This window comes from Branchiostoma belcheri, unplaced genomic scaffold (genome assembly GCF_001625305.1).
Source record: "Branchiostoma belcheri isolate BF01 breed outbred unplaced genomic scaffold, Haploidv18h27 scaffold16, whole genome shotgun sequence".
In the NCBI taxonomy this organism is placed as follows: domain Eukaryota; kingdom Metazoa; phylum Chordata; class Leptocardii; order Amphioxiformes; family Branchiostomatidae; genus Branchiostoma; species Branchiostoma belcheri.
Window position 1 is genome coordinate 1263533 of NW_017803046.1, and position 24700 is coordinate 1288232.

The window sequence follows — 24700 nt, forward strand, 5'->3', positions numbered from 1 at the left end:
AGAGGGTTCTGAACTGATGGCTTAAGGTAGGGTGTCCTTTGAAATGGACATAGGCAATGGAATTGAATTATTGCAACACATATCTAGATCCGTATTAAGCTTGTATAATACAAAAAGATACTGAACAAAAATTTCGAATTTTCCGTTTAATTATGACATAATGGTCGGAATAGTATAGGGTATGTAAGTATAAAATACTGAAACGAGCTCCTTTGTAAAACACATTGTTTAACATTTCGCCCAGAACTTATGTTAATGAAATAAAGACACTAGTGTCATCACCTGTAATGCAGGAGATATTAGCCAATGAAATGTAAATCGTACAAGGCCACCTAATCTCTATTGAGTAACTTACCCACGATGCCCACGCGGTTACCAGTGATGTTCGTCCACAAAAATAGCACCCGAGATTCGGGTCAGATGTGCGGTTCCCATGGCCTTGGAACACACGGTATAAACTTACCTGTACAGATCATTCCTCGTCAGCACCAGCGGTTCTAGCCTGATACAGCCTGGTCAAGAATGTCAAAGCTTTTTGTTTTTGTGGCGGCTTTCGTCGTGTGGACGGCGTCTTCCACAGGTGAGTTTATACTTTAACAAACGTGAAAGGCCCAAAGTAGGAATGAGATTCAAAATGTTGCTCACTCAATTTGATTTTATCAGATTGTAGCAGGGTGTTGCAACACTTGGGCTAATTTTTAAAGTTCCGCATTTTCCCTTTTTTCCGTAGAGAAAAGTGTACTACAAGTGATGGATAGCGATGGGTTTTAGACTTGAATGCATTAATTTACAATGGGAACTATGCGGACACTACAAGGCAGCTCATTAGGCACATAACAGCAATACTTCCTTTATCCTTCAAAGATTTGTTCCAACTCTGAAATCCAGAACTAAAAGGAGGGCACATATTTCTTTGAAAATTGTTACAAAATTGCTACAAAACTGTTTTTATACTATGGTAATAGAATCTCTACGGACACTACAACATGGTAATTTATGACTGTCGTTTTGTTTATTTACAACCATTATCAAGGTGGCTTATGTCAAAAGGCCACCGTTCCATAACATAGAGTTTTTATGTACCCATGGCATTTATATTCCAATTAATGAGCCATTTTGTACTTCTCTACGACACTACACGTTTTCTCGGACAAAAAATGCAGGCAACTGAAAGCCATCTGACATTTTAACGCAAATTAAAAGCAATATAAAGACACATGTTTTGTGTTACATATAGATGGCCAGTCCTATCACAATTTTGGGGTGTACAAGTTTTTCAGCAAAACATATTAGAAAGAGCCAGTCTTAACATAAAACTCAATTCTTTATTTCATTTTTGGTCAATATGTTATCTAAAAGATTATTACAAAAATTGTAAATTTGGGAATTTGGGGCATAAAGATGGTCCTAGGATAATGTTCCGTAAACTTATCGACCTGAAAGAGCCAGGATTATCTGGACAATACTTGTATTTAGAAAACATGTTTGAAAATTTTCGAAAGAATGAAATAAATATTTAGTTAGAATGATATAACAATGCAGGATGCCATTGCTCCACCATGATGATCTTGGAAAAGCCGACTGCATTCCCATCTGGCACAGGTTTTCAACTGAACTGTACTCTAGGTGATAGCTGTCACTTACAATTCATGCAGTACCTACTTAAACTTGTCATTATGTTAAGGTCTCCTAATCAGTGTGTGTAGCCTGTGTGGTCGTCTTTGTAGCAGCCTGTGCCACTCCTGACGGTATTGGGGCCATTTCCTAAATATCCTCCAGGGCATACATACTCTATGTATGCATGTCACCGTCTTGGCTCATCAAGAATACAGGCCCAACCCATGCAGTTTCTCCTTGGTCTTCCCCTTGATCGTTTTTCCATAGTACGTATGGTACTGGTACGTAACGTCTGGTTTTTGATATATCATTATCTATGGTAGATAGCTCTTGCACCCAGGACGAAGTGATGTGTTCTGGAACTGCAGGATAGTTTGTTTTAAAATGTTTGAAGGTGCAAGTTAATACCTTAATACGGACATGGTTACGGATCGTAATGATGTTTGGTATGTAGGTAGCTCAAGCAATTTTTGACATCATCAATTACAATTAAGCAAATCGGTATCTAATCTGCATAATTATTTGCATATCTGTGTACTCTAATATTTGTTCAGTCACTGTGGTACTTCGAGGCAAAACCCGGCCTGTGCCCTCGGTTCAAATTCTGTTTCTGAATCAACATTACCTTGCTAGCATGAGTTATGAGGCTTATTTTCCGATACGTAGTGCTCACATTGTTGTAGGTTGCCTCTCTTAGGGTGGGAATATCAAGGATTGTGTCCATGTTGTTGGCCATACCCCGGTCTCTGTCATATCTTCTTGCAGATTTTTGTAAGGATATCAAATACCTGGGGCTTTGCCTTTTTTGGTGTCTTCAGTCTGCCTGTCTACCTCAGCTACTTACTTTTTATTCACTGTGTTTGGGGTTTAATTCGCGTTACCAGCTTTGTACTAAATTGTAGTCCTGTGGTTTTTCTACTCTATGGTGACGCCTCAGGGAGGAGCCTAATGGTACAGTATTGTGTGCAGTCAAGAATTCTGGGAATTGCACAGGAATTTTATCGACAGGCATTGGATGTCCACAGGAATTTCTCCCAGCTCTGGAATTTCGTTGACACATATCTATGCCAATGGACATTCCTACCTACTAAAATTCTTGGGACATTGTGGAAATTGTACAGATTTACAACTAAGCGTCGGGCAAGGTACGCCGAAGCGACGCCGTAACCTCATCGGACCAGGCCGGGTCCCGCCAGGCGGCCGCACAGGCACCTGTCAAAGATTATGACGTCACGTGTGCTGATATGTAGTTGTTCAGAAGAGGGTGGTTATAGAGGGTATTGTGATGTTCTCGACATCATCATCATTGAGTCGTAGTGAACATACATGGGTCTGCGCATCAACCAGGGGCGAACCCACCATACCAGCCAGGGGCGTACCACCCTGGACCCCACCATCTCTTCTTTTGAATTTTCTATTTCTGTCTCAAAAACAGCTATATATTTCTAAATATCATTGCCACAAGTGATGTTATAAGCAGAGTGCATCTAAATTCGCTGTTTTTAGCATTGCTACAATTCAAGTCACCAAGGTGACCTATTATTTGAGTAATTAATAGTGCACACACCCATGCTACCCAACCAGCTATATTCCCGTGTTAGCCTCCGGCCAACTTTTTAAAAAGCTTTCTTGTTTCCTTAGTGACCTATGTAGCTGGGTGTGGAGGCACGCTGACGGCTCCCCCTGGAGGTGTTGTGACATCACCAAACTATCCCAGCAACTACGGCAACTCTGAGTACTGCAACTGGTTGATCACCGCACCAACACCTAGCATAATCCGCCTCACGTTTGAGAGTTTTGACACTTATCACAGTAGTGACTATTTACTTATTTACGATGGAGACAGTTCTGGTGCTGCGCAGATGGAGAGGTAATTTTTAAAGACATTAACAAATGATACATACTGAGGTAAATTGCTAAACATTTAAGTGTTTTGGTAGCGTTTGTTACAATGGCATAGCTATGCTGGACAACTTGTGCTACCTAGGCCTGGTTGAAAAAGATCATCAACTGATATAATTTATGCAAATAGGGACGTTATGTGCATAAGAAACGAAAAGCTTAAAACTCCTGTAATACTGTCGACGAGCTTCGGCCGTATTTGTTTATCACCGAAAGATCGCCCAATTTTCAGATCAACAGAAGGTCACGCGTATTTGTCGCCTGCAAATTGATCCTGTCACATTGCAATCGAGCAAGGCTCGAGCGATACCCCCGGGAATACATCTATGATAAAGAATCCCCCAAGATGTAGAACTACCTCTGCGCGCGGACGAAATAAGACCAGACTATCCTTGTAAAAAATGCATGTCTTATCCGTCGAAGTTTTTATGGAATTAATGGAATTAGGAGCAATAATGTCAACAAGGCTAATAGTTACCTTCGCAAAGAAGGTTACGTTTTCAGAGGCGTTCGTGTGTGTGTGTCTGTGTGCCTGTAAACACGATAACTCAAGAAGGCTTAAATGGATTGTCTTGATATTTGGTAAGTGGATAGGTCTTCATAAGACCTCAAAATGATTAGATTTCGGGCACCCTGGCTGCTTGTTATGGTACTGCAGTGGAACTTCCGGCTTTGATATCTCATTGTCTAGACATGTTAGTGGCACGAAATTTGTATAACAGGTAGCTCTTGTGCTGGGGAAGGAGTGACATAAGTTTCGGGCCCCCTAGCGGCTTGCTCTGGAACTTCAGGGGCGTCTGATTAAAAATACTTCAAGCAAGATAACTCAAGAACGGGTTGAGGAATAGTCGTGATTTTTGGTATGTAGGTAGCTTAAGTGATGCTTGACATGATGAGCTCGAGATGACAATCATGTAAATAAGGAGCTAATTTGCATAATTAATGAGGATTTTTTAAAAACCCGCTGTGCTCCATGATAAGACTGAACAAACTTGTGACATATGTAATTGAGAACAACAGCAGCAGATATCAATTATGTAATTCCAGGCCTAATTTGCATAATAAATGACAAAACTTTGTAATTCCATAGTGGTAACAGCTGGGAATTTCACACTTGCAGCATTTGGAAATTAAATGAAGGTGAACATTATCAAACATAAAGTATTCGAATCAGGACATATTTGCTTAATCTATTAGGAAATGATACAGGGGCCTTCTTTGTTAGGATAAGAGTGTCATTAGATGGATAATGTGATATCTTTCATTATCTAATTCATGATATAAGTCACAACAGGCAAATGATCCTATTTGTATTGTCTATGAGACACAAAGTTTGATTTGTCAGTTGTAAGGTAATCATAATTTGGCGAAGGTATGAGATCGTGGAACTCTAGTTAGAAATGTAATTGCCATTGCATCATTTATCTTATTGTATATGTAAATAGTGTCGAAGTATTCGCCCCCCCCCCCGGTCAGAACTCGCGAACAGTATATATATATATAGAATACAACACGGGGTATTCCGTATCACCCGAGGTATCGGCCCGACCGCGGGTCACTCGCAGGAGGGCCGTGACCGAGGGCGACACGGAATACCCCGTGTTGTATTCTTATCCTGGGAAAGTATATGACCCTTAGGATTTTTTAAAATCCTATCTAACTATAATGACAATAATACATAATGCTATAATACTTCTTATCAGTAGGCAATAAAGCGAAAAACAGGTTTTGAGCAAGAAACACTTGAAGTTTATTCATAAACAGATAAAAATGTGTACCGCACATACAAGTCTCATAACTAAACAAATATGTTGTACACATATTTAAAACTACTATACAGAAAGTTTCTAACCACACACAATATATGCAAGCGGATTGATTGAGCTGGACGGTAGGCCGAAGTTACACAAACAAATAGTCAATTGAGCAATTTCAAGGTCATAAATCAATTTATCAAGTTGAGATGGGTGGGATTAGGGTGGAGTACGGCCCGGGCACGGGCCTCTTGCAAGACGGGCTATAAACAATGGCGGTAATCTGGGGACAATCTCGGGACATCGCCTTTTGTCTCTTCCGGATTCCTGCCTGCTGTGTTCTTTCCTGTGTCAGAACTTTGCCCAGACTGTGTCCAAATACTAGTATCGATTTACGGTTGCCGGCGGCCCAACAACATTCAGCCGCGAGGAGGGGCCACTAAATCCGCGGACGGCAGAGTTTGCGTTACACAGAACTATATTCCTCGCGTGTAGGTTTCTAAGAAATACTTCAAATTTTTTAAAAATGAACCAATCCATTTTCACGTAAAAGCTTATAACAAGCTTATGTCTGTCACATGTTTATAACGGCCTGGAAAAATTAAATCACACACACGTACACAGCCCATAAAATTGGTCAAACTATTTTTGGAGGGCTCTATAGGTTTCTTACTTCGTCGACGTGCAAGATGTGGTGGTATGCCATTATCATAGATGATAGATCAAGCGATCGCCTAAGCCTCGCGCAATTAATGCGACAGGGTCGATTTTCAAGCCAAAAAATACGGGCTAAAATACGCTTGACCCTCTGTCGATCTTAAAATCGGGTAGACTTTCAGGGATCAACAAAGACGGCTGAAGCTCGCCGGCAACATGACGTTAGCTTTCACTTAACGGCGAGCATCGGCCGACTCCTAAAAATCGCCGGCGATCCCTAAAATTCGTGCGATGATCTAGAAAACACCGGGCAAATTACAGCAAAAACTGTCATTCAGAGCTCGCAGACTCATGGGCTGATCGATTTGCACACATTTTAATGTGACAGGAGTATAACGACACGTCAGTTATAGAGATTAACATCATTGGGCGAGTTCATGCATGGAGGTCTTGTTCTGTGTCTTCATCTATGAATCCCTAGGTTATCCGGTCATCCGTCATCAGTCAGCTCCATCACCAGCACATTCAACTCGATATTCCTAAAGTGGAGAACTAACTCTTATGGTAATATCGGTGGGTTCAAGCTCTACTACACAACTCTTCCAGACGCATTGCATGGTAAGCATGATTTTCTTTGTTACCCTCCATGAAAATGGGGGTACTGTTTTTACTCCGTTTCATGTTTGGTCTGGTATCTGAAGATCGGTGAGAAGGAACTGTACGATATTTGGCAGATTGATGGATGGGGCCTTGGAGATTGTGTAGGTTGACTTTGAGCCCCTGGTGATTGACCTTGGTACTGCAGTTTAATTTTTTTATTCTGTTGTTTTCGCGTTATGGACTGTTTGTGCGATATTAAGGTAGCATGTAGTTGTTATTACCATGGTTTAGTGGTTTAAATTTGGGTCCCCTAGCTGTTTGCGTTTGATATTTACAAAATGTTTAATGTTGGACTTTTTGTGTTGAATGTTTGGAAAATCTGGGGGATGGTTTGGTATGATTTTTGGTATGTGGGTAGTTGTTGAGTCTCTTTGTGTTTTGGAGTGCATTAGCAGGTTGTCGCATATTTTTATTGCTTAATTTAAAAGGATTTTCACTTTTTCACCCCTACTTCATAATAGGATGGTCTGTTTGAACCAAAAGTTGGGACAGAGTGTTTTTGTTTATACCTCCAACTGGCAGGTCAGACCCAGGCAGCCCTATCTATTTTTACCCCTAGACAGAGTCTGCAGGAAAATAAATCTTGTTTGTCTGGTCTGCAGGTCATTTGCCTGTCTGGTCATTGACCTACATGTACAGGCAAATGTAGCCTGGGTACCATCCCCAGTAGTATATTCGCAAACTCTATAACAGTTATAGAGTTTGCGAATATACTACTGGGGATGGTATCCAGGCTAAGGCAAATGACCTGCTGGCAATCAAAGTAAACAAACCATGGTAACAAGACACTAAACGCCTGCACATTACAGCTTGATAAATACAAAGTGCCACCACAAATCATTCTGCTGATAAAAACAAAGTTTGACTCATAATATCTCTATTGAAATACACCAAAAGATTACAAAATAACAAGCTATTTCATGGAGGGATGATGTCTACGACTTCTCCTTGTTGTATCTAAATTCTGGGTTCCAGCCAGCGCCCGTTTTTCCGTCATTTGGCGGAATTTTGCCGCTCATGACGGCCAAAATATTTGCCCAATCCGTTATCTTTGTCGGACAAAAATCAATGCGTGCAAAGATTTGGGCAGAGCTTCATTTTCCAAGATATCCAGGAAATTAGTGCAAATTTTCGGCGAAGCCGATTCAGATCATTTCTCACGCCTGCCGGGACCCGGTGACGACCCCAGCTAGCCCAGAAGTAAACAGAGGCGTTGTGGTTGCACGAGGCGGCGTTACGCGCCCCCCTCGCCACTCAAGTTCTGGCCGGTCGACCGGTCACGTATTATTGAACGCGCCGAAGTTTTCGACTTTTGCCCGGTTTACCGTAAAAGCCCAAAATTCTGAATTGCCGGCTGTGGAAAAAAATACGGGTAAAAAAAAAAATCACGATAAAACGCATAAAAAACGCAAATGATAAGTGAAGCACTCTAGGCACTGTTTTGTCACCCACATGACATTTATGCACAAATTGATTAAACTGTCGCGGATTAAGGCGGCACAACACAGTTTTAGCCCTATGGGGATTTCTATAGTTAAGGACCCCAAATTGACTCACTTCGACTCACTGAAAATCATAGTAGGGTGCACAATCTGTATCTGTATAGCCGGTATAACCGCCTTTCGGCGTAACACACCAGCTTCGCAGGCACGTGGCGCGGCGGCAGCTGGCTATATTACACCGATCGACTTGTTACACCTAACCCTTGAACTTCTAGCTCTAGACATTGTTTAAAGCTATCTATTGACAGTGCCCCTACTGTACTTGGTGACAGTGAGTTCCACTCTGCGATAGTTCTAGGAAAGAATGAATTCTTGAACACCTCAATCCTTGGTTGATAACTCTGGTACTTGAATGCGTGGCTATTTCTTGTTCTCTTCTGAGCTGGTATTAGGTACTTAGTAGTTGGGACATCCACCAGTTTATTAGTCATTTTGTACATCATGCATAGTCTAGACATCTTTCTTCTGTCTTCAAGTGAGGTCCACTGTAGGTTTCTTTTCATTTCCGTGACACTAGCACCTCTTACATAGTTGTTCATACAGAATCTTGCAGCTTGATTCTGTACCCTTTCCAATTTGTCTTTGTCTTTCTTTGTATATGGATCCCATACTGTCGCAGCGTATTCTAGGTTCGGTCTTACAAGTGACGTGTATGCAAGTGATTTTACTCTCGTTGGACATGCCCACAGATTACGTTTAATCACTCCCAATGTCTGTTTCGCCTTAGTTGTGATATTATTAACATGTGCACCCCACTTCAGTCCGCTTGTCAGCGTGACGCCCAGATACGGATGGATTTTTGTGGTTGCTAAAGCCTGACCACAAAACTGGTAGCTAGTTGCATGTGGTGTTCGTTTGTTTGTTATGTGCATAATGTAGCATTTTTCGGGATTAAACTGCATGAGCCATTTGCTTTGCCATTCTTCCAGGGTGTTTAGGTCTTTTTGGAGAAGTTGTGAGTCGGTCTGTGTAGAAAGCTCTACATACAATAGACAGTCATCGGCAAATAACCTCACATTTGAGTCAAGCTGATCTGGTAGGTCATTTATATACAAGAGAAAGAGCAATGGCCCCAGGACGGTTCCTTGAGGGACCCCAGACGCTACTTTAACTGGAGCCGACGCCTTCCCTTCAACCACTACTGTTTGCTCCCTGTTGGTCAGGAAAGCCTTTAACCAATTCAGCGTAGGGCCTTGGATTCCATAATACTCCAGTTTTGAGATGAGCCTGCCACGGGGGACTTTATCAAAGGCTTTAGTGAAATCAAGTATTGCTAAATCTACCTGCCGTTTACTGTTTAGTGCGCCAGCTATGTCATGGACTGTTAGTATAAGCTGTGTTTCTGTGGATCGTTTTGCTCTGAATCCATGCTGGTAATCCGTTAATATACTGTAACTTTCTAGGTGCTTCATGATTTGGCTATGGATGATATGTTCAAGTAGTTTGCAGGATATGCAGGTCAGTGAAACAGGTCTGTAGTTGCTGGGGACCGCTCTATCTCCTTTTTTAAAGCAAGGTTCAGAATTTTGATATGTTTAATTTCAGGGTATAGTGTACAAAACATGTGAAAATGAGCTTAGATTTGCCGGCTAGTTCTCTTCTCACGCCCTCTGTTATTAGCGCCACTGCGGAGGTCATGGAACTGCAGCCGACGCACAGTACTAGGCGGGACAAGTATCCAAGCGCAAATCTACGCCGACTGAACACGCACCATAATTCAACTTTTACAGTCTCAAAACTGACGTATTCCTCTAACATTTACCACAGGTTCTATCTCGATGTCTTGCACAGAACAATTTCGGCACCTTTCTCTAGTATTGTGCAGCACTACTTTGTGCCCGGACTACTTCTGACTACGGGGTTCGACCATAAATACTGTGTTGTGCGGCCTTAACAATTACATTACAGATCTATTGGTAACATCAACGAAACAAACAATTGTTTAAATGCATATTGGAATCGTTTAATGAAAAGGCTTACAAGTGTGTACACAACTCCAGTTAAGGTGGGCCTCATGCCATCACATTGAACATTCAGTGGAAAATAATATGACAATTTTTGCAATGGTAATTTTCCCACAACTAGAAGTGACGGCCCCCCCTGGAGGTTTTTTGACATCGCCGAACTTTCCAAGCAACTACGACAACAATGTGCACTACGACTGGTTGATCATCGCACCAGCACTGAGCAGAATCCGCCTCACGTTTGAGAGATTTTACACTGAGTCCAACCGTGACCGTTTGGTTATTCTCGATGGAGACAATACCAGGGCTAAAACGTTACAAAGGTAATGTGCATGAGACATTTAAAACTATCATATATTTAAATTAAAGAAAAAGGAAAGAAAGAATATACTGAAGTAACTGCTAAAAAGATATCAATACACCAAGACACACATATAGAGATAGATATAGATATATTAGGCAGAGAGAGATGTATGAGTAAATAATCCAATGTACTATAATACACCAAACAGCTTATCGGAACCATAACCCAACAAGTACAGCTAGCGTTTATAAAATATAGGTATGAATGAAATATATTGTTTTTCCTCGTGTTTCTTCTGTTTCTCTGTTGCCATTCGTGGATTCAATTTCCTCCTCTTTTGGCCAAATGACCTAAAATTTGGCATGGAGTTAGAGAGGCCGAATATCCCCGGACGTATTTTTTTATATTGGCTTATAAAATTGTTGTGCTTAGTTTTTTTTACCATTTTCTGAAAAAATGTACATTATTTTATCTGAAGCCATGGTATGAAATCCTAATGACCCAAAACTTGGCCTGAGGATACCTTGACATACACCACTTTATTTCTTTATTTCAGGCATAACTCGCCCATAACTTTAAAACTGTGTAACATTATGTTTGCTATTCTCCGACAAAAAAATACAATTTGGCTCCTGTACCCTTAAACTAAAGCCAAATTACATGTGCTTTGAACTCATAATCCCAGATGATCACAAAATGTTGACCACACTTTTATTACGATATGCCACTTTACAATTGTGAAAATGGGATGGGACATATTTGCTATTTTCAGACCAAAAATGTAGTACTACATTTGCCCTGATATTAAAAACAAAATGACATGGAATTTGATATGGGGAACCTTGGGCATATACGCACAGGACATTATTCAAGCTTTTGGCATAAATCACTTTTGAAACTGTGTAAAACGTTTTGGCTATTTTCAGCCAATAAAGTACATTTTGGCTGCTGTACCCTAATAATAAGACCAAATGCCCTGAAATGTGGCGGGGGGGGGGTCCAATGGACACATAACCGCACAACACTACTCACACTTTTGGCATGCATCAATTGTGTAAAATGGTACATTTTGCTATTTTCAGACAAAAATGTACATTTTTAGCTCCTGTGCCGTTCTACTAATAACCTAAAAGTTGATATGTGGGAGCTTTGTACACGTGCCCACAGAATGCTTTTCACATATTTGGCATACACGACCTAAAAAAATAGTAAAATGGGATTTTTTTGCTATTTTCAGATTTTTTGCTCCTATGCATATATATATGCCGTGATCTTAAAAACCAAGGAGGTTCAATACTGAACCCCCTTGTAAAATGATCCGAAGAACATGAAGCTCTTTAAGAGGTTTTTGAGAATATTTGTTATTGAAATGAAATGAAATACCTTTATTGTACATTCATGCCACGACGGGCTAGGTACAGGTCAAGATATAACAGACACATAACAAACGTATATACTATTAGAAAATTGGAGACAAGAGATGCACTACTTGACTAAGACATACATACATAAGGAACATACAAAGGTACTATACTAGGCTCATACAAAGTGTTCTAGTCACTGAGCTAATATAGAGAGGACATTATTGAAATGCACTACATGGGGTTAATTGCCTTCGTCAGTTGGGTATAAAATCAGTTTGCATTAGTGTGGGAGACGGTGGATTAGCGGCATAACTCTTGAAGGCATGTATCGATGTTCACGATTTTTGGCAGGCAGGTTACCATTGGGAGACCAAGGTCAAGTGCAAAAATCGCCTTCGTGGGGGAGGGTCCCTGCGTCACTGCAATGGACATTTTGTGTTTGTCGTTTGTTAGCAGAATAACTCCAGTACGTGCAAATGGATGTTCATGATTTTTGGTAGGCAAGTTACCGTTGTAAAAACCAAGGTTATGTTCAAACATAGTATGGGGGATATCCCTACGTTACTGCGGTGGACCCTTTGTGTTTGTTAGTTTATTCGTTTGTAGTTCAAGTTCTGGAAAAGCAATTGCCTGGATATTTGTATGGTTTTGGGTCATAAATATAGTGACGTAACTTTGGACTCTCTGGTGGCTTGTGGGGAAGTGCAGTGAGCCTTTTTGTGTGAAAATTTAGAAGGGCAATTCATCCCCTTGATTCTATCTATTGTTACGAACTAAGGGGAATTGAGACACTTTATATTTGATGGAAAAGATTGAAATGTTGTGTTTGCTCCCGAGCAAATCTAGGCCTTTCTAGCTTTTTCTATTATTTTACACCTATTCCTTTATTTCAAGGCTATATCAGGTTATCGGTCAGTCAGACATATTACCAGCACATTCAAATGACAATGCCATACGTAAGTCATAAAGGTTAACATTATTCGAGTATGAGGTCGTTGAACCCCTGCTATATATATTTTTTATTTATTTATGAATTCCTAGCCTCCATGGTCTTCAATCGTCAGTCAGCCCCATCACCAGCACATTCAACACCCTGTTCCTGAGGTTTATATCTAACGGTGACAGAACGTATCAGGGGTTCAACATCTCCTACACGAGTGTAGAGTTGAATTACACATCGCACAGTAAGCACGCTCTTCTTTATTCATCTCATTTGTTTGATTTGCGCCTGTGATCTCGGTTCGCTATGTTTCATAATGTGTACATACTCCAAGGGCGGTGGATACCCTTCAGGATACTCTTTGGAAGAACAAAAATTCAACGTTTCTTTTTATTGTTTGTTTGGCCCGACAAGGTCAAGTGTATCTGACCACAATCGGCGAATGGAATTTTTACAAGATTCCCACTTCCGGTCCCATGACTAACGCCAACGTCCGAGCGGCTTGCGAGTCGGCGGGGCTGTGGAACCCCTGCTCCGACACCGGCTACGGGACGTGTCGCCACGGCCGGTCGGACTGTGTCGTGTTTGACGGCGGCAGCGCGAGCTGTCGTACCCTGAACGTGATCTCAGACCGACTGTGTGGAAACATCGAGCCCCAGACCTGTAAACCCCTCGACGACACCTTCGTGTACTCCCCCGGCTGGCAGAGTGACGACAGCGCCTTTGGAGTCGACTACGACACGGGCCACTGGGGCATGACAGGGGCAGACTACACCGACAAGTATGCTCTTTGTGTAGGTAAGAATGTTTCCATAATAATACATTATAACAATACCGCAAAAGCTAGCCTCCTTCGCATATTCACGGCGGTCAATTCGTAGGGTAAAATTTCCGATTCCACGGAAGGGTATCAGGTTACCGGGGTTCTACGCGCGGCTTCCGAGGAGTCAGTCTAAACGGTAAACCTTTTCTTAAACAATAGTAAACAGTTTCTCGGGGACTTTCTTGTCCAAATATGATAAAATCAGCGCTGCATATACCTCAAACGTTGTTGTTTTTATCACAATGCGTAAATGTTTGTGAAATCACTCTCAACGCGTCGAATGCTTGTTCTAGTACAATCGACGTAAATAACCAAACTACTGATTTAAACCGACCCCAAATCTCCCAGAAAATCCTAACTTTTTGCTTTTTAGAGAACAGCATAACAAAATTAAGATTTGAGTCGGACAGTTTTCTCTATTTCAAAGTTAAAGTGTTGCTAAGTTTGAAAAATTTGCAAAAAAAAGTGGTTTCTCTACTTCCAAGACCGATAATTCCAGAATGCCGCCATCTTTAAAAAATCCGTCCGACACAGATCTTGATTTTTGTCTTGGCTACAATTCAAAAACTTTTTGAGGTAAATTGAATTTGTTTTTGTTGAGGTTGAAATACCATGTTTGCACGCATGTTAGGCCGTGTGAGTAAGTGCAGGTGATAACTTATATCTCCGTAAACAACAATTACGATCTTCAAGGTCACACGAGATAACGGCAGTAACTTCGTTACATGTTACATATCCACTAAAAACAGGGCATAGATGTACTGTTCCAAAAAAATGGCTTATATTTGTGAAAAGGTGGATTTTTTACTGTTAGACGGTACCCGTGTAAAAACGGCCGCTTGAAGCCGCGGGTTTACTGTGCATGACCGCGGTTGACCCCGAATCGAACGAACGTTCGGTTCGATTGACGTCATATCGAATATGATTCGGTTCGATTGACGTCATATCGAACATGATTTGGCGCGAAAAAAGGTTGGAATATTTGGGCCCAAATTGGACCATCGTGATTTGTGGGGCGGCGGCTTTAATTTTTTTCGGCCTACTCGTGTTATGCCGCGGAGGGTCGGTTTTGGCCGCCGACGGAGTGTGTGTGTGTGTGTGTGTGTGTGTGTGTGTGTGTGTGTGTGTGTGTGTGTGTGTGTCTGTGTGTGTGTGTGTGTGTGTGTGTGCGTGCGTGCGCGTGCGTGTACACATACACAGATATCGCTGGACACAGTAGAAAGTCATTGCATTGGATTGGATAATATGTATACTGATTTTTTTCCCATTCTCGCTCGGTATCTGACTGACATTTAAAAATCTATTCGGATTATTTTTCTCTTTAAGGTCATCACGAGTACCTGACTACCTGGGACGGATGGATGTTTTTCAAAATACGCGTCTTGGGTAGGATGAGCAATGCCAACATCCAGGCCACATGCGAACGTCTAGGGATGAGCTTCCCCTGCTGGTACACAGGTCATGACCCGTGTCACAGCAAATCGTATTGGAATTCCGACTGCATCATGTTCGACCACGCGGCCAGTGCCGACTGTGAAACTACAAAATACCTCTCCAACAAAATGTGTGGAACCACAGTTGATTATAACTGCCCGGCCCTCAACCACACATTTGTGTACTACCCCTCCAATTCCTACAGTAACGGAATCAGATATGGATCTTCAGGCACTTTGGCTGGAAGTTCCTACAATGACATGTACGCATTGTGTGCAGGTAAAGTTACATATCTTCATGAAATCTTTAATCGCAGAAATGCATCTTACCAAATTAATCTAAATTGTTTTTTTTTTCAATGGAATTGTTACTTGAATATTGACTTTACTTGATCCACTGAAGTTTTCCCAAAGACACTTTTTCCTCTGTACTTGTACTTGTACTTTTAAACAATGATGATAGAGAAGCAAGAAAGGAAAATAACAGCACGTGTCGACAAAATAAAAACAGCCACGAGTTCTTACTTTCATTTGCAGCCAAACAGTGCCAGACCTCCCCATGTGTACACGGGACCTGTGCGCACTTACTGGATGGCTACACCTGCTTGTGTGACGAGGAAGGGAGCGGAGACTACTGTGATGCAGGTCAGATACCTCTAAACATTACCGGTATCGTAGAATTATGGCACGCACATACACGTACACACATGCGCGCGCGCACACACACACGCACACGCGCGCGCGCGCTCTTGCGCCTTCCGCCTTTCCCTGAAGAACTGTGTGTGAAAGTGTGCCTTTGGCTCGCGACACATGCCTGAACCACTGAAGTTTTTTCCAGGAAACTGTCAAATGGGTCATGCAAGGTGTTGATGCGTTCCCTGACTTCCTAGTATGTCCAGTGAACCCGTAGCAGCCTGCGATAACAGAACGCACACACGCACACACACACACACTCACATACATGTTCATGTTGTGAAATGCTTTCAACTCAATATATCATCATGCAGGATGAACATTACTGCAGAATAAAATGCACCATGCAATAGCAACGCACAATCCAAGCGATTCTTTTAACCAGCTGTTTGTGACAAACTGTAGCTTCTTTCTTGGCTATTTGATTCCCTGCAGTGATTGACAGCTGTTCAAGTAATCCGTGTATGTCCGGGGGAACCTGTATCGACGAGGTGGGCGGCTACACCTGTGTCTGTCATCCTCACACGACGGGACGCAACTGTGAAACAGGTCAGATTTTTTCTGCTGCTGACGTGTCTCACTCAGAGCACCAAAGTGGCTGTAACAGCATAGTATCTATCCCCTTATGTCCAAGCAGATCTTTTGGTGATTGCAAAGACATGCAGCAACAAATTGGCCAATCAGTAACCCTTGGTAACTGTCTGGCGAACAGATACTGCCTATCCAATTTACTGTCTTTGCAGTCATCAAAAGATCTGCTTGGAGATTATCTATCCCGTCAAACTGTAGCAAATGCATCCCAAAGCCCCACCCCTCTCCCATCAAAACGTAGACTTGCAAAAAATGAAAACATAAATAAATAAATAAATAGGACTGGAAATATTTGACGGCTATGCTACCACTCTTTCATTAGTCAAGCCGCTAATTGCCATTCGTTCATTGGTTGAACTTCTAATTGTGATGGACAGACAGCATATAGTAGAGGGGATTCATTCCTCAAGCTAACCGACATTTCGCACACGCAGTCAACTGTGATGGACAGACAGGGTCGGTGCATTATAAGGTCCTCACAGTTAACAGACTTTGGTTGTGAAATAGCATCCAGGCTCCTAAAAAGAGACCAGTTTCACTTGTGTAAACACGTTATTGTTTTGCCTCTCAGTGCTACACATCGACAAGTGCTACCACTTCTCCAACGACAGCCTGTCTTACAAGGACGCCTCCGCTGTCTGTAACAGCATGGGCGGGCACCTGGCAGACATCAAGGACAGCGGGGAGCAGCAGCTGCTCGCCAGCTACATACAGCTGGGACATGGCGTCTCCGCCTGGACATCTACCAGTACCAGCGTCTCTTCTTTCGGGACGTGTGACTGTGGAGACGGCACTAACCGGCAGACTGGTAACCGCCTTTTCGTCAATTCTTACCAATTGTCGATTTGATTTTTGAGCTACATACGTATCAGTGGGCGGGACTGGAGACCTTGCCATGGGCGAGACAACTATTACAAATCTAGCGATTGTGGGGTCGTGTGGCGTAACGACAGAGCGTTCGGCTCGGAACCAAGAGGTCCAGTGCCCTTGGGAAAGGCACTTTACACGAATTTCGTCACTTCACTCAGGTGAAATTGAGTATGTCTGTTGTCCGTTCATGCGTTTGTCTACGTTGGTGGTGGCATAAAAATAAGTTAGAAAAACTTGAGTGTGTCGTAGCCATGTTGACGTCTCGTTATAAATGTTGGAATAGAAAATAAATCTAGATAAAACACATCGTGTTGTTGACCAAGCTTTCGTTCCTTTGATTGTTCAATTAAGCAATCAATCAATCAATCAATGAATCAATAAATAAATACATAAATTGATAAATTAAGGATCATCATTGTAGGCTGTCATTGTCAATTCATTCTGTGGAGGCAGTTTTTTCTACATGTACATTTCGAGGAGACATCTGGCAAAGGAAAATGTCTCAATGAGACAAAGATGATCATAGATATTACATTCATGTCAACCATATTTGACAGGGGCTGCTCCATGGATGCAGAAGACTGCTGACATCGACATCTGCCTGCTGCTGGACAGTTCCGTGGGCTACATGGCAACCTACCAGTCATGTAAGGAGCAGCACCAGTATGTCTGCGAGTCCAGTGAGTACGCCTTAATCATGCAAACTGAATGACGATAGCTTAGTTTTTGCAGGAGGTTGATAGAAAGTCTAGACTCATTGTATTGTACATTATTATTTCCATAACTGGCGTAGTTAGACTTTTTATGTCATCCAATTGCTATCTTATAACGTGCAAACTGAGGGCAGGAATTTCGAGAGAGCAGAACGGTTACCATATAGTCTGATACAACGCATGTTTCATACACCTAATTTGTACAGACAAATTTATATTTGTATTGAACGTATATACGTAGACAAACCATCGATTATGAAACATATCTGTACGTTCTTACCTTTTTACTAAGAAGCGAGGAGAAGTTGAATTCACTTGTAGTTACTTCACAATGTATGTATGTATGTAACGTAATGTTATCCGTATACTAGTCTTCTGCTGTGACCTGTAGTTAACCCGGTGGGTGTACATTCATTAATTCATTATTTCACTATGTGCAGTATCTTAACGCCATGTTTGGTTTGGTTTATCAACATTACCAGACGTGACGTCATGTCAGCCGAACGTGTGTCAAAATGGCGGGATCTGCAGCTCCTGTTTTGATAATTCCACCGTCTTCTGCACCTGTCCTCAAGGGTTCATCGGCACCTTCTGTGAGACAGGTAGAACTGTGCACGTGTCTCTTCATTTTTCTTGAAGACTAAACAATATGTAACTGATATATAACGTTACACATACCATATGCATGCATACAGTAGCGTACAATGTAGAAAAACTTTGATACGTAAAGCTTCGGTCACAACCCGCCGTACTTGCTTCTGCGTGTTGTCTACGTGCAAAAACGTGGGCAAACGTAGGGCATCCGTGCGTGGTGAGTACCACCTCGAGCTCCGTACGGAATCCTACGGATTTGGGAGCACGCAGACACGCCGTAGAACTACTCTCCAAGCAGAGGTTTGGGCTTTGGCTTAATTTTGGCGTGCTTTTTTTATCGGGCTTTCTTCTTTGAACTGGTATCTTACAGTACAAAATAAGGCCTAAAACACGTATAAAAATAAGGCAAATCCCAAATCTCTGCTTGGAGAGTAATAAAACACACCTGTCCATCAGTTTCTCGGGATGCTATAATACATATAACAAATGTTATTCATCAACATAACAAGAGTAGTGTTGTACCAACGTCGTAGACAAGACTATAGCTAACTAGCACCTCACTGTTTACTTTTTTTGTCTATTTCAGTTAACCAGTGTGACCCTAACCCCTGTCCGTTTGACTGGACCTGCTCTTTGAGCCAATCTGGTGGGATCCACTGTACAGGTAGGGGACCCCTTTCACCCTGTTTTTTATCGGGCTTTTTGTCTTAGTTGCTTCAACCGGGTCTGTAGTGTTTTGCCTTAGCCTATGCTGTCTCATCAGTTTAGTAAGTTAAAGTGCTGAACACAAGCAGGCACACTGAATCAATAGATCATTTGAAACTATGAAATAATGTCGCAATATACAAGTAATCATTCATCAATATTTAAAGGCATGGACTGTGCCATTATGTCTGCCTTACACTTTATAACCAAAATTTATGGCATGCATGATCAACCAATCAACCAATAATCTATGTAACTATTGCATCAAGAACCGTGCCTATCCTGTTCTATTGCATCAAGAACCGTGTCTATTCAATCTAATTCTTGTTGTAAAAGGAAACGGATAGCTATAAGGCATTTCGTTGTTCCTCCTTTTTAGTACCAGATGGAATAAGAGCCAGCAGCTTAGGCTTTTGCAGCGCGTCCTCCTGCGGCGCCGGCTGGAGCTGTGTGGAGGACGGCCCGACTGGGTACACCTGCATCCGTGGCTGATGGACGACCACAAAAACAGTACTGAGATAAATCAGTTTACCTCCCGTAAACTATGTCTTCTGAAAAAGACTTTAGTACCCTAGTAAGTTTGAATGCATGATTTTATGAGGGTAATGAAGTAAATGGTAGGTGCCGTAACATACAACATTCCTGTCTATTGGTGGGAAAATGAATAGAAAAACTTTCTTTGATACTCATCTATTCCGAGGATTGTCACAGACCACCTTGTAACAACTGGGTACTAGAACTTTGGCCCTTAAATTCATTCAAAAAAATTACCATGAATTACAATTGACAAATAGGTTTGGAATATGAAAGGGTTGAGGAAATTTAAACCTTTGCGTCTCTAAACGCGCAGCTTTACCACATCATCATCATTTTCAAGTGGACTGTAATTCTAGTATATTATATGTAGATTCTACATATAAAACATGTAAAACATCTACCAATATATACACCTGTAGTAAATCTTCATTGACCAATGTCTGATATCTATTGAACTAGTACATGTCGAGAATGGGTCAGTGGTGAAGCAATCGTCAGCACAATTTTTCTTTACTCATGCAGAATCTTATCTCATACGCCTCGCTCAATAAAGTATTAAAGCAACTTGCAATCGATGTCAGCTGGAGTAAGTTCCTCTCGTTGCCGAATATCAAAGGGTTGTTATCAAAACTTTGAAATGTAAACAGGCACGTGTCTATAAATATGAGTTATCAAAGAACAGCACACAGAAGACATCCTCTGTCCACTTTGACCTACATCGGCCCAAAGTCGTTCATCTCGTGTATCGTAATCGGCTGAGCAGATGTGCAACTCTCATAGACCCTAGACGCGACGTATTATTTTAGAAAGATCCAGGAACATAGATAACGAAGTATGATATCGATGACGCAGTGAAAAGGCGGAGGTTCCTGTCGCTTATCTCTTGTGCTAACTGTTAACGGGGGGGCCTTGCCATGGTAGGTACCATGTGCACATTTTCACATAGAAACGAAGTTGAAACTAGAGTGAAAGAGCACATACTTTAAATTGTATTAATCTCCAAGCAGATTCTGTGGGGCAAGGGGAGTCCATACTGGCCTCTTGTATCCGCACGCACATCGTACGCATGTACACACCGACAAGGGTGCGTCAATGTTACGTACATATATGGCAATGTACATCTTTGTAAAAGGTAAGTATTAGAATTACCCACTCTTAAAACAAGTAGGATCTAACATATCCACACTCATGGTTTTGAAGACCAAAATAATCAACACCAAACTGTTTATTCGTGTAGATATGATTAATCCAGAGACGACTTCAAATGTCGATTTTGACATACAAACACATGACATGCAAGAAGAACATGCCGACAGGTAGAACAAGTCTTCCCAACGCGTGAAGTATCAGAAAATACCTCCTGTTACCGAGGTCATCCAGGGCATCGTCGATGCAAAGCAGCGGAAAGAGAGCCCGATTGGCCGCGTACCCTGTCAAGTGTAATACGTCCAAAACAGTACACACGAGCAGAATCACGCCCCAGATGGACAACATCACATCCAGAAGTATCCAGATGATTAGGAGAGCGGCAATGTGAGCGATAGGAGCGTAGGCAAGCCAAACGATCGGGATCATGTAGAACGAAACCGGCTCGGGCGGGCGCATGTCCGGGTAGCACACGGTGTTGTACAAGGCACAGACGTACAGGACAGCAATGTTAGCCAGCAGCATGACAGGCTGCGAGTGTGGTCCCATACAGTTATAACACATGGCGGCGAACAGTAGGAAAAGCACCGGGGCGTTGTTGTGCACGTACAACACGTAAAAGAGTCCGACAAAATCGTAGTCTTCCTTCCTCTCCTTGGTAGTGTGGGCCACTAAGACGGCGATGTTGTCTTTGGGTGGTATCATCTTGAAGAGAGCGTACATCAGCAGGCAGCTGAGGATGTTGGTGAGGAGACAGTAGCGGTGGCGGTACAGCCATGAAGATCTCTGGAAATAAACGTTACTGATGATTACACCATTTCTGTACTTTTCACCGACATTGTTCGCAGGACATGTTAGCTACATTTTTTTTAAATTTGGACACAACAAGAGTTATGATTTGCGAATGACAGCAATATTATAGTCTGGCTTAAATTTCTACGAATAACTATCATGATCCGTTGAAGTTCAGACACCCAGGCAAACAACATTCGCACAAGACAAATCAAACTCTATTACTGGATAAATTACGGAGATTACATCCTGACGTTCTCAGTCTCAGTTCATTTAGTGACGCTGAAGAAGGATGGCGGATGTCATTTGAAACATCCAGAAGTTATCTCCGAGATCTATCCAGTAGACCAGTAGAGTTTGATTTGTTTTTGGAAAACTATCATGATCATTTCAAATTTTGAAATATGATTATGAATTTTGGATGTTGAATCTGCAATCCTTTACTGTCTGTAGTTCTTAGCTATGTTATGAAGCCCAAAACATCTCGACGAATTCGTTGCTTACTTTGTACATCTCAAACCACAGTTGCCTGCTCCAGTGGAAGTCGTAAGGTCGCTTACAGACGTCACACTCGACATACTCCCTGTACGGGTTTCCGGCTAGCCTGCGGAGGTGGTGCAGAAATTAGAACTATTTAAATATACAAAAGTGCATTTGCTATATTTAACCCTAAACAGTACACCTGGGGTCCACGCGGACCCCAGCACTATATATTCTGTAATATCTTTTTTGTTTCTAAAGATTTTTTTCTGAAATTTTAGGTAATTGTCACCCACAACGTTGTCTCGCAATACAGTGAAGAAAACTCCGTTTCTACCATTTATGAAAAAATTATATCTGATTTTCTTTTGGGGTCCGCGCGGACCCCAGCCGGCTTTCGATCATAATGGATACACTGGCGTTCTTATACATTACCTTATTTCCGTTTTTATATGTTTCTATGCACTCATAGTATGTCTAGCAAGTTTTCAGGGAATGGTGTAATAATAGAATTAAATTTTAATAACTTTGGTGTAATTATGACGTCATATGACGTCAGAGCTAATAATATAGTCCGCCATATTGGATTTTGACCAATGACGTCATCAAATTAGCATAATCTATGCATATTAAATGATTTAACTTATATCTAATTATGTAAGATGTTATTAATGTTGGAAAAGACGTGTAATTTAATATAAAAATTTTATGTTTAAACCAAAATTACTTCTATTTTCAAAAAAAATTCCTACTAGAAACCCGTTGCCATGGCAACACAAAAAAACATCAACTTACTAGTATTAAACTAATATGAACTTTTTTCCAGACACATTTTAGGAAAGGTCTCCAAATTTGATACTTCTAGCGCAAGCCGTTTAGCCGCTATCTGAGATCAAAGTTGGGCCTCAAAAGCCCCTTCAGTCTGAAATGGGTTTAAAAATAGGGTATTTCTTCTTGTCTTCTTTTCTTCACCAAAAAATAGAAAAAGTTCAAAATGTATGATTTTTGTATGTAATGTGGACACAGAGGTTCCCACATCAGTTTGCAAAACAATTGAGCTGGTAGCATGTTGATAATTTCTAAAAATTAGCTAAAAACTGTACTGGGGTCCGCGCGGACCCCAGGTGTACAGATTAATCAGTCCGGGAAGGTGTTCTGTTGAGGGTTAAGGAAATAATCTTTCATAACCGAAGTTCATGCCCTAAGGCTAATCGCAACATACAATGTGTACAACATACATAAAGAGAAACAATTGACTATTCTATTCTATTCAAAACTATTCTATTCAAAATACAATCTAAATTTTGGGGGGTTTGACTTCTTTATTGGAAGCTGTGGTAGACGAAATGTCCCACTTTTTCTACAATAAGTGGGTTTTGAGACGTTAACAGGGTTGCAATTTCCTCTTCGTCAGAAAAAGGTTTTGAAGTCTTTAAAACAGTGATACCGATAGATTTACTGGTAATTTCGAATCCTTTCTCCAAATCTATTCATCTATGTCAACTAGTTTGACATTTAAAGTCGGATGGCCGGTTTACTCTACCTACCTGGCAACTATCCACTCCTCCAAGCACGCGGAGTGGACGTACTTCATGGTCCCGTCACAGTTACAGGGGGATATCATCGGAGACGGGGGAGAGGCGGCGTCTGCATGGCAGATTCTAGATAGCAGTGATAGGATCATGTTTACAGGGATTGTTGAAAAACCACTTAGTGAATAAAGCGAGCTCCAGGAGCACTAAACCATCTGTATCTGATGTAGCCGGTATAACAGACCTTATACAACCAATCTTTGCACATCTAACTGCAGGGGTTCTTTATAAGCTTTCTAGGGATGATGCCCCAACTGTGCATGGTGGCATCGAGTTCCACTCTACGATATCTGTATCGGTATAGCCGGTACAATCAAATCATCACTGCAAATCCCCGTCAGACACTAGACTTTAATTGAATTGATTATAAAACAAACAAATAATGTTATCCAATCTAACGCCAGATCCATAAAACCAGCGGGTTTTAAAGGCTAACATGACTTAAACACTGGGTTCGAGTCATTACATCTCTTGTAACATACCTACAAAACGTAACGCAGTCCATTCCAGTTCTCGGCGACACGCCCCCTGTAGTAGCATCTATATTAGCAGCCACAGCCATTTCGTAAAGGATGACAACACAACTGAACAGGGGGTGGAATCCCGGTGGATGGAACGCTCGAGACCGATTTCCCAACGCTTCCGTTCGGTCGGCTCATAAATATTTTCACAGTTTCAACCCATTTTGCCACCAGAACAAACCGGTACAAACATGTTTTTAAGTGGAACGTATTCAAAATGGTCCAACAAAATGTCACAATCGTCATTATTTGCGATATTATTCCTTTGTTATGAACACAGAAGGAACAGGTTTGGTGTTGGAGGCGAATTGTTCCATGGAATCGTATTTGGTGACGTCATAATCTCTGCGTGGCTACCAGATGTGTGTTCCTGTGTAGAAGAACGCACGGTGCTAAATATTGCCAAATGTGCACGAAAAGTAAGTGCCGGCGATAGAAAAGCACCAGAAAACGTTTCTTCAAGTAAGTTATGGTAACATGTTCGGATAAAAATAAAACATGAAATGCTAGTATTTCATTTGATATTCCGTATACATGGTTGACCGA

The 24700-nt window shown here is 41.6% G+C and overlaps 2 protein-coding genes across 2 annotated transcripts; one reads left to right on the top strand and one right to left on the bottom strand.

Moving 5' to 3' along the window:
- The first annotated feature begins 515 nt into the window (after window positions 1-515).
- On the top strand, window positions 516-20157 carry LOC109465963 (cubilin-like). Its single transcript, XM_019763465.1, has 14 exons — window positions 516-580; window positions 3259-3487; window positions 6412-6548; window positions 10178-10379; window positions 12766-12908; window positions 13079-13462; window positions 14814-15200; window positions 15458-15565; window positions 16049-16162; window positions 16776-17012; window positions 17632-17754; window positions 18270-18389; window positions 18968-19045; window positions 19466-20157. Exons 1-14 carry the CDS (start codon window positions 523-525, stop codon window positions 19576-19578), a joined length of 2433 nt encoding a protein of 810 aa, XP_019619024.1. The 5' UTR covers window positions 516-522; the 3' UTR covers window positions 19579-20157.
- A 725-nt stretch (window positions 20158-20882) lies between these two features.
- LOC109465976 lies at window positions 20883-24700 on the bottom strand. The gene is made up of 4 exons (XM_019763483.1): window positions 24116-24700; window positions 23589-23702; window positions 22066-22165; window positions 20883-21555 (listed from the first exon to the last, which is right to left on the bottom strand). The coding sequence occupies exons 1-4, from the start codon at window positions 24193-24195 to the stop codon at window positions 20884-20886; spliced, it is 966 nt and encodes a 321-aa protein (XP_019619042.1). The 5' UTR covers window positions 24196-24700; the 3' UTR covers window position 20883.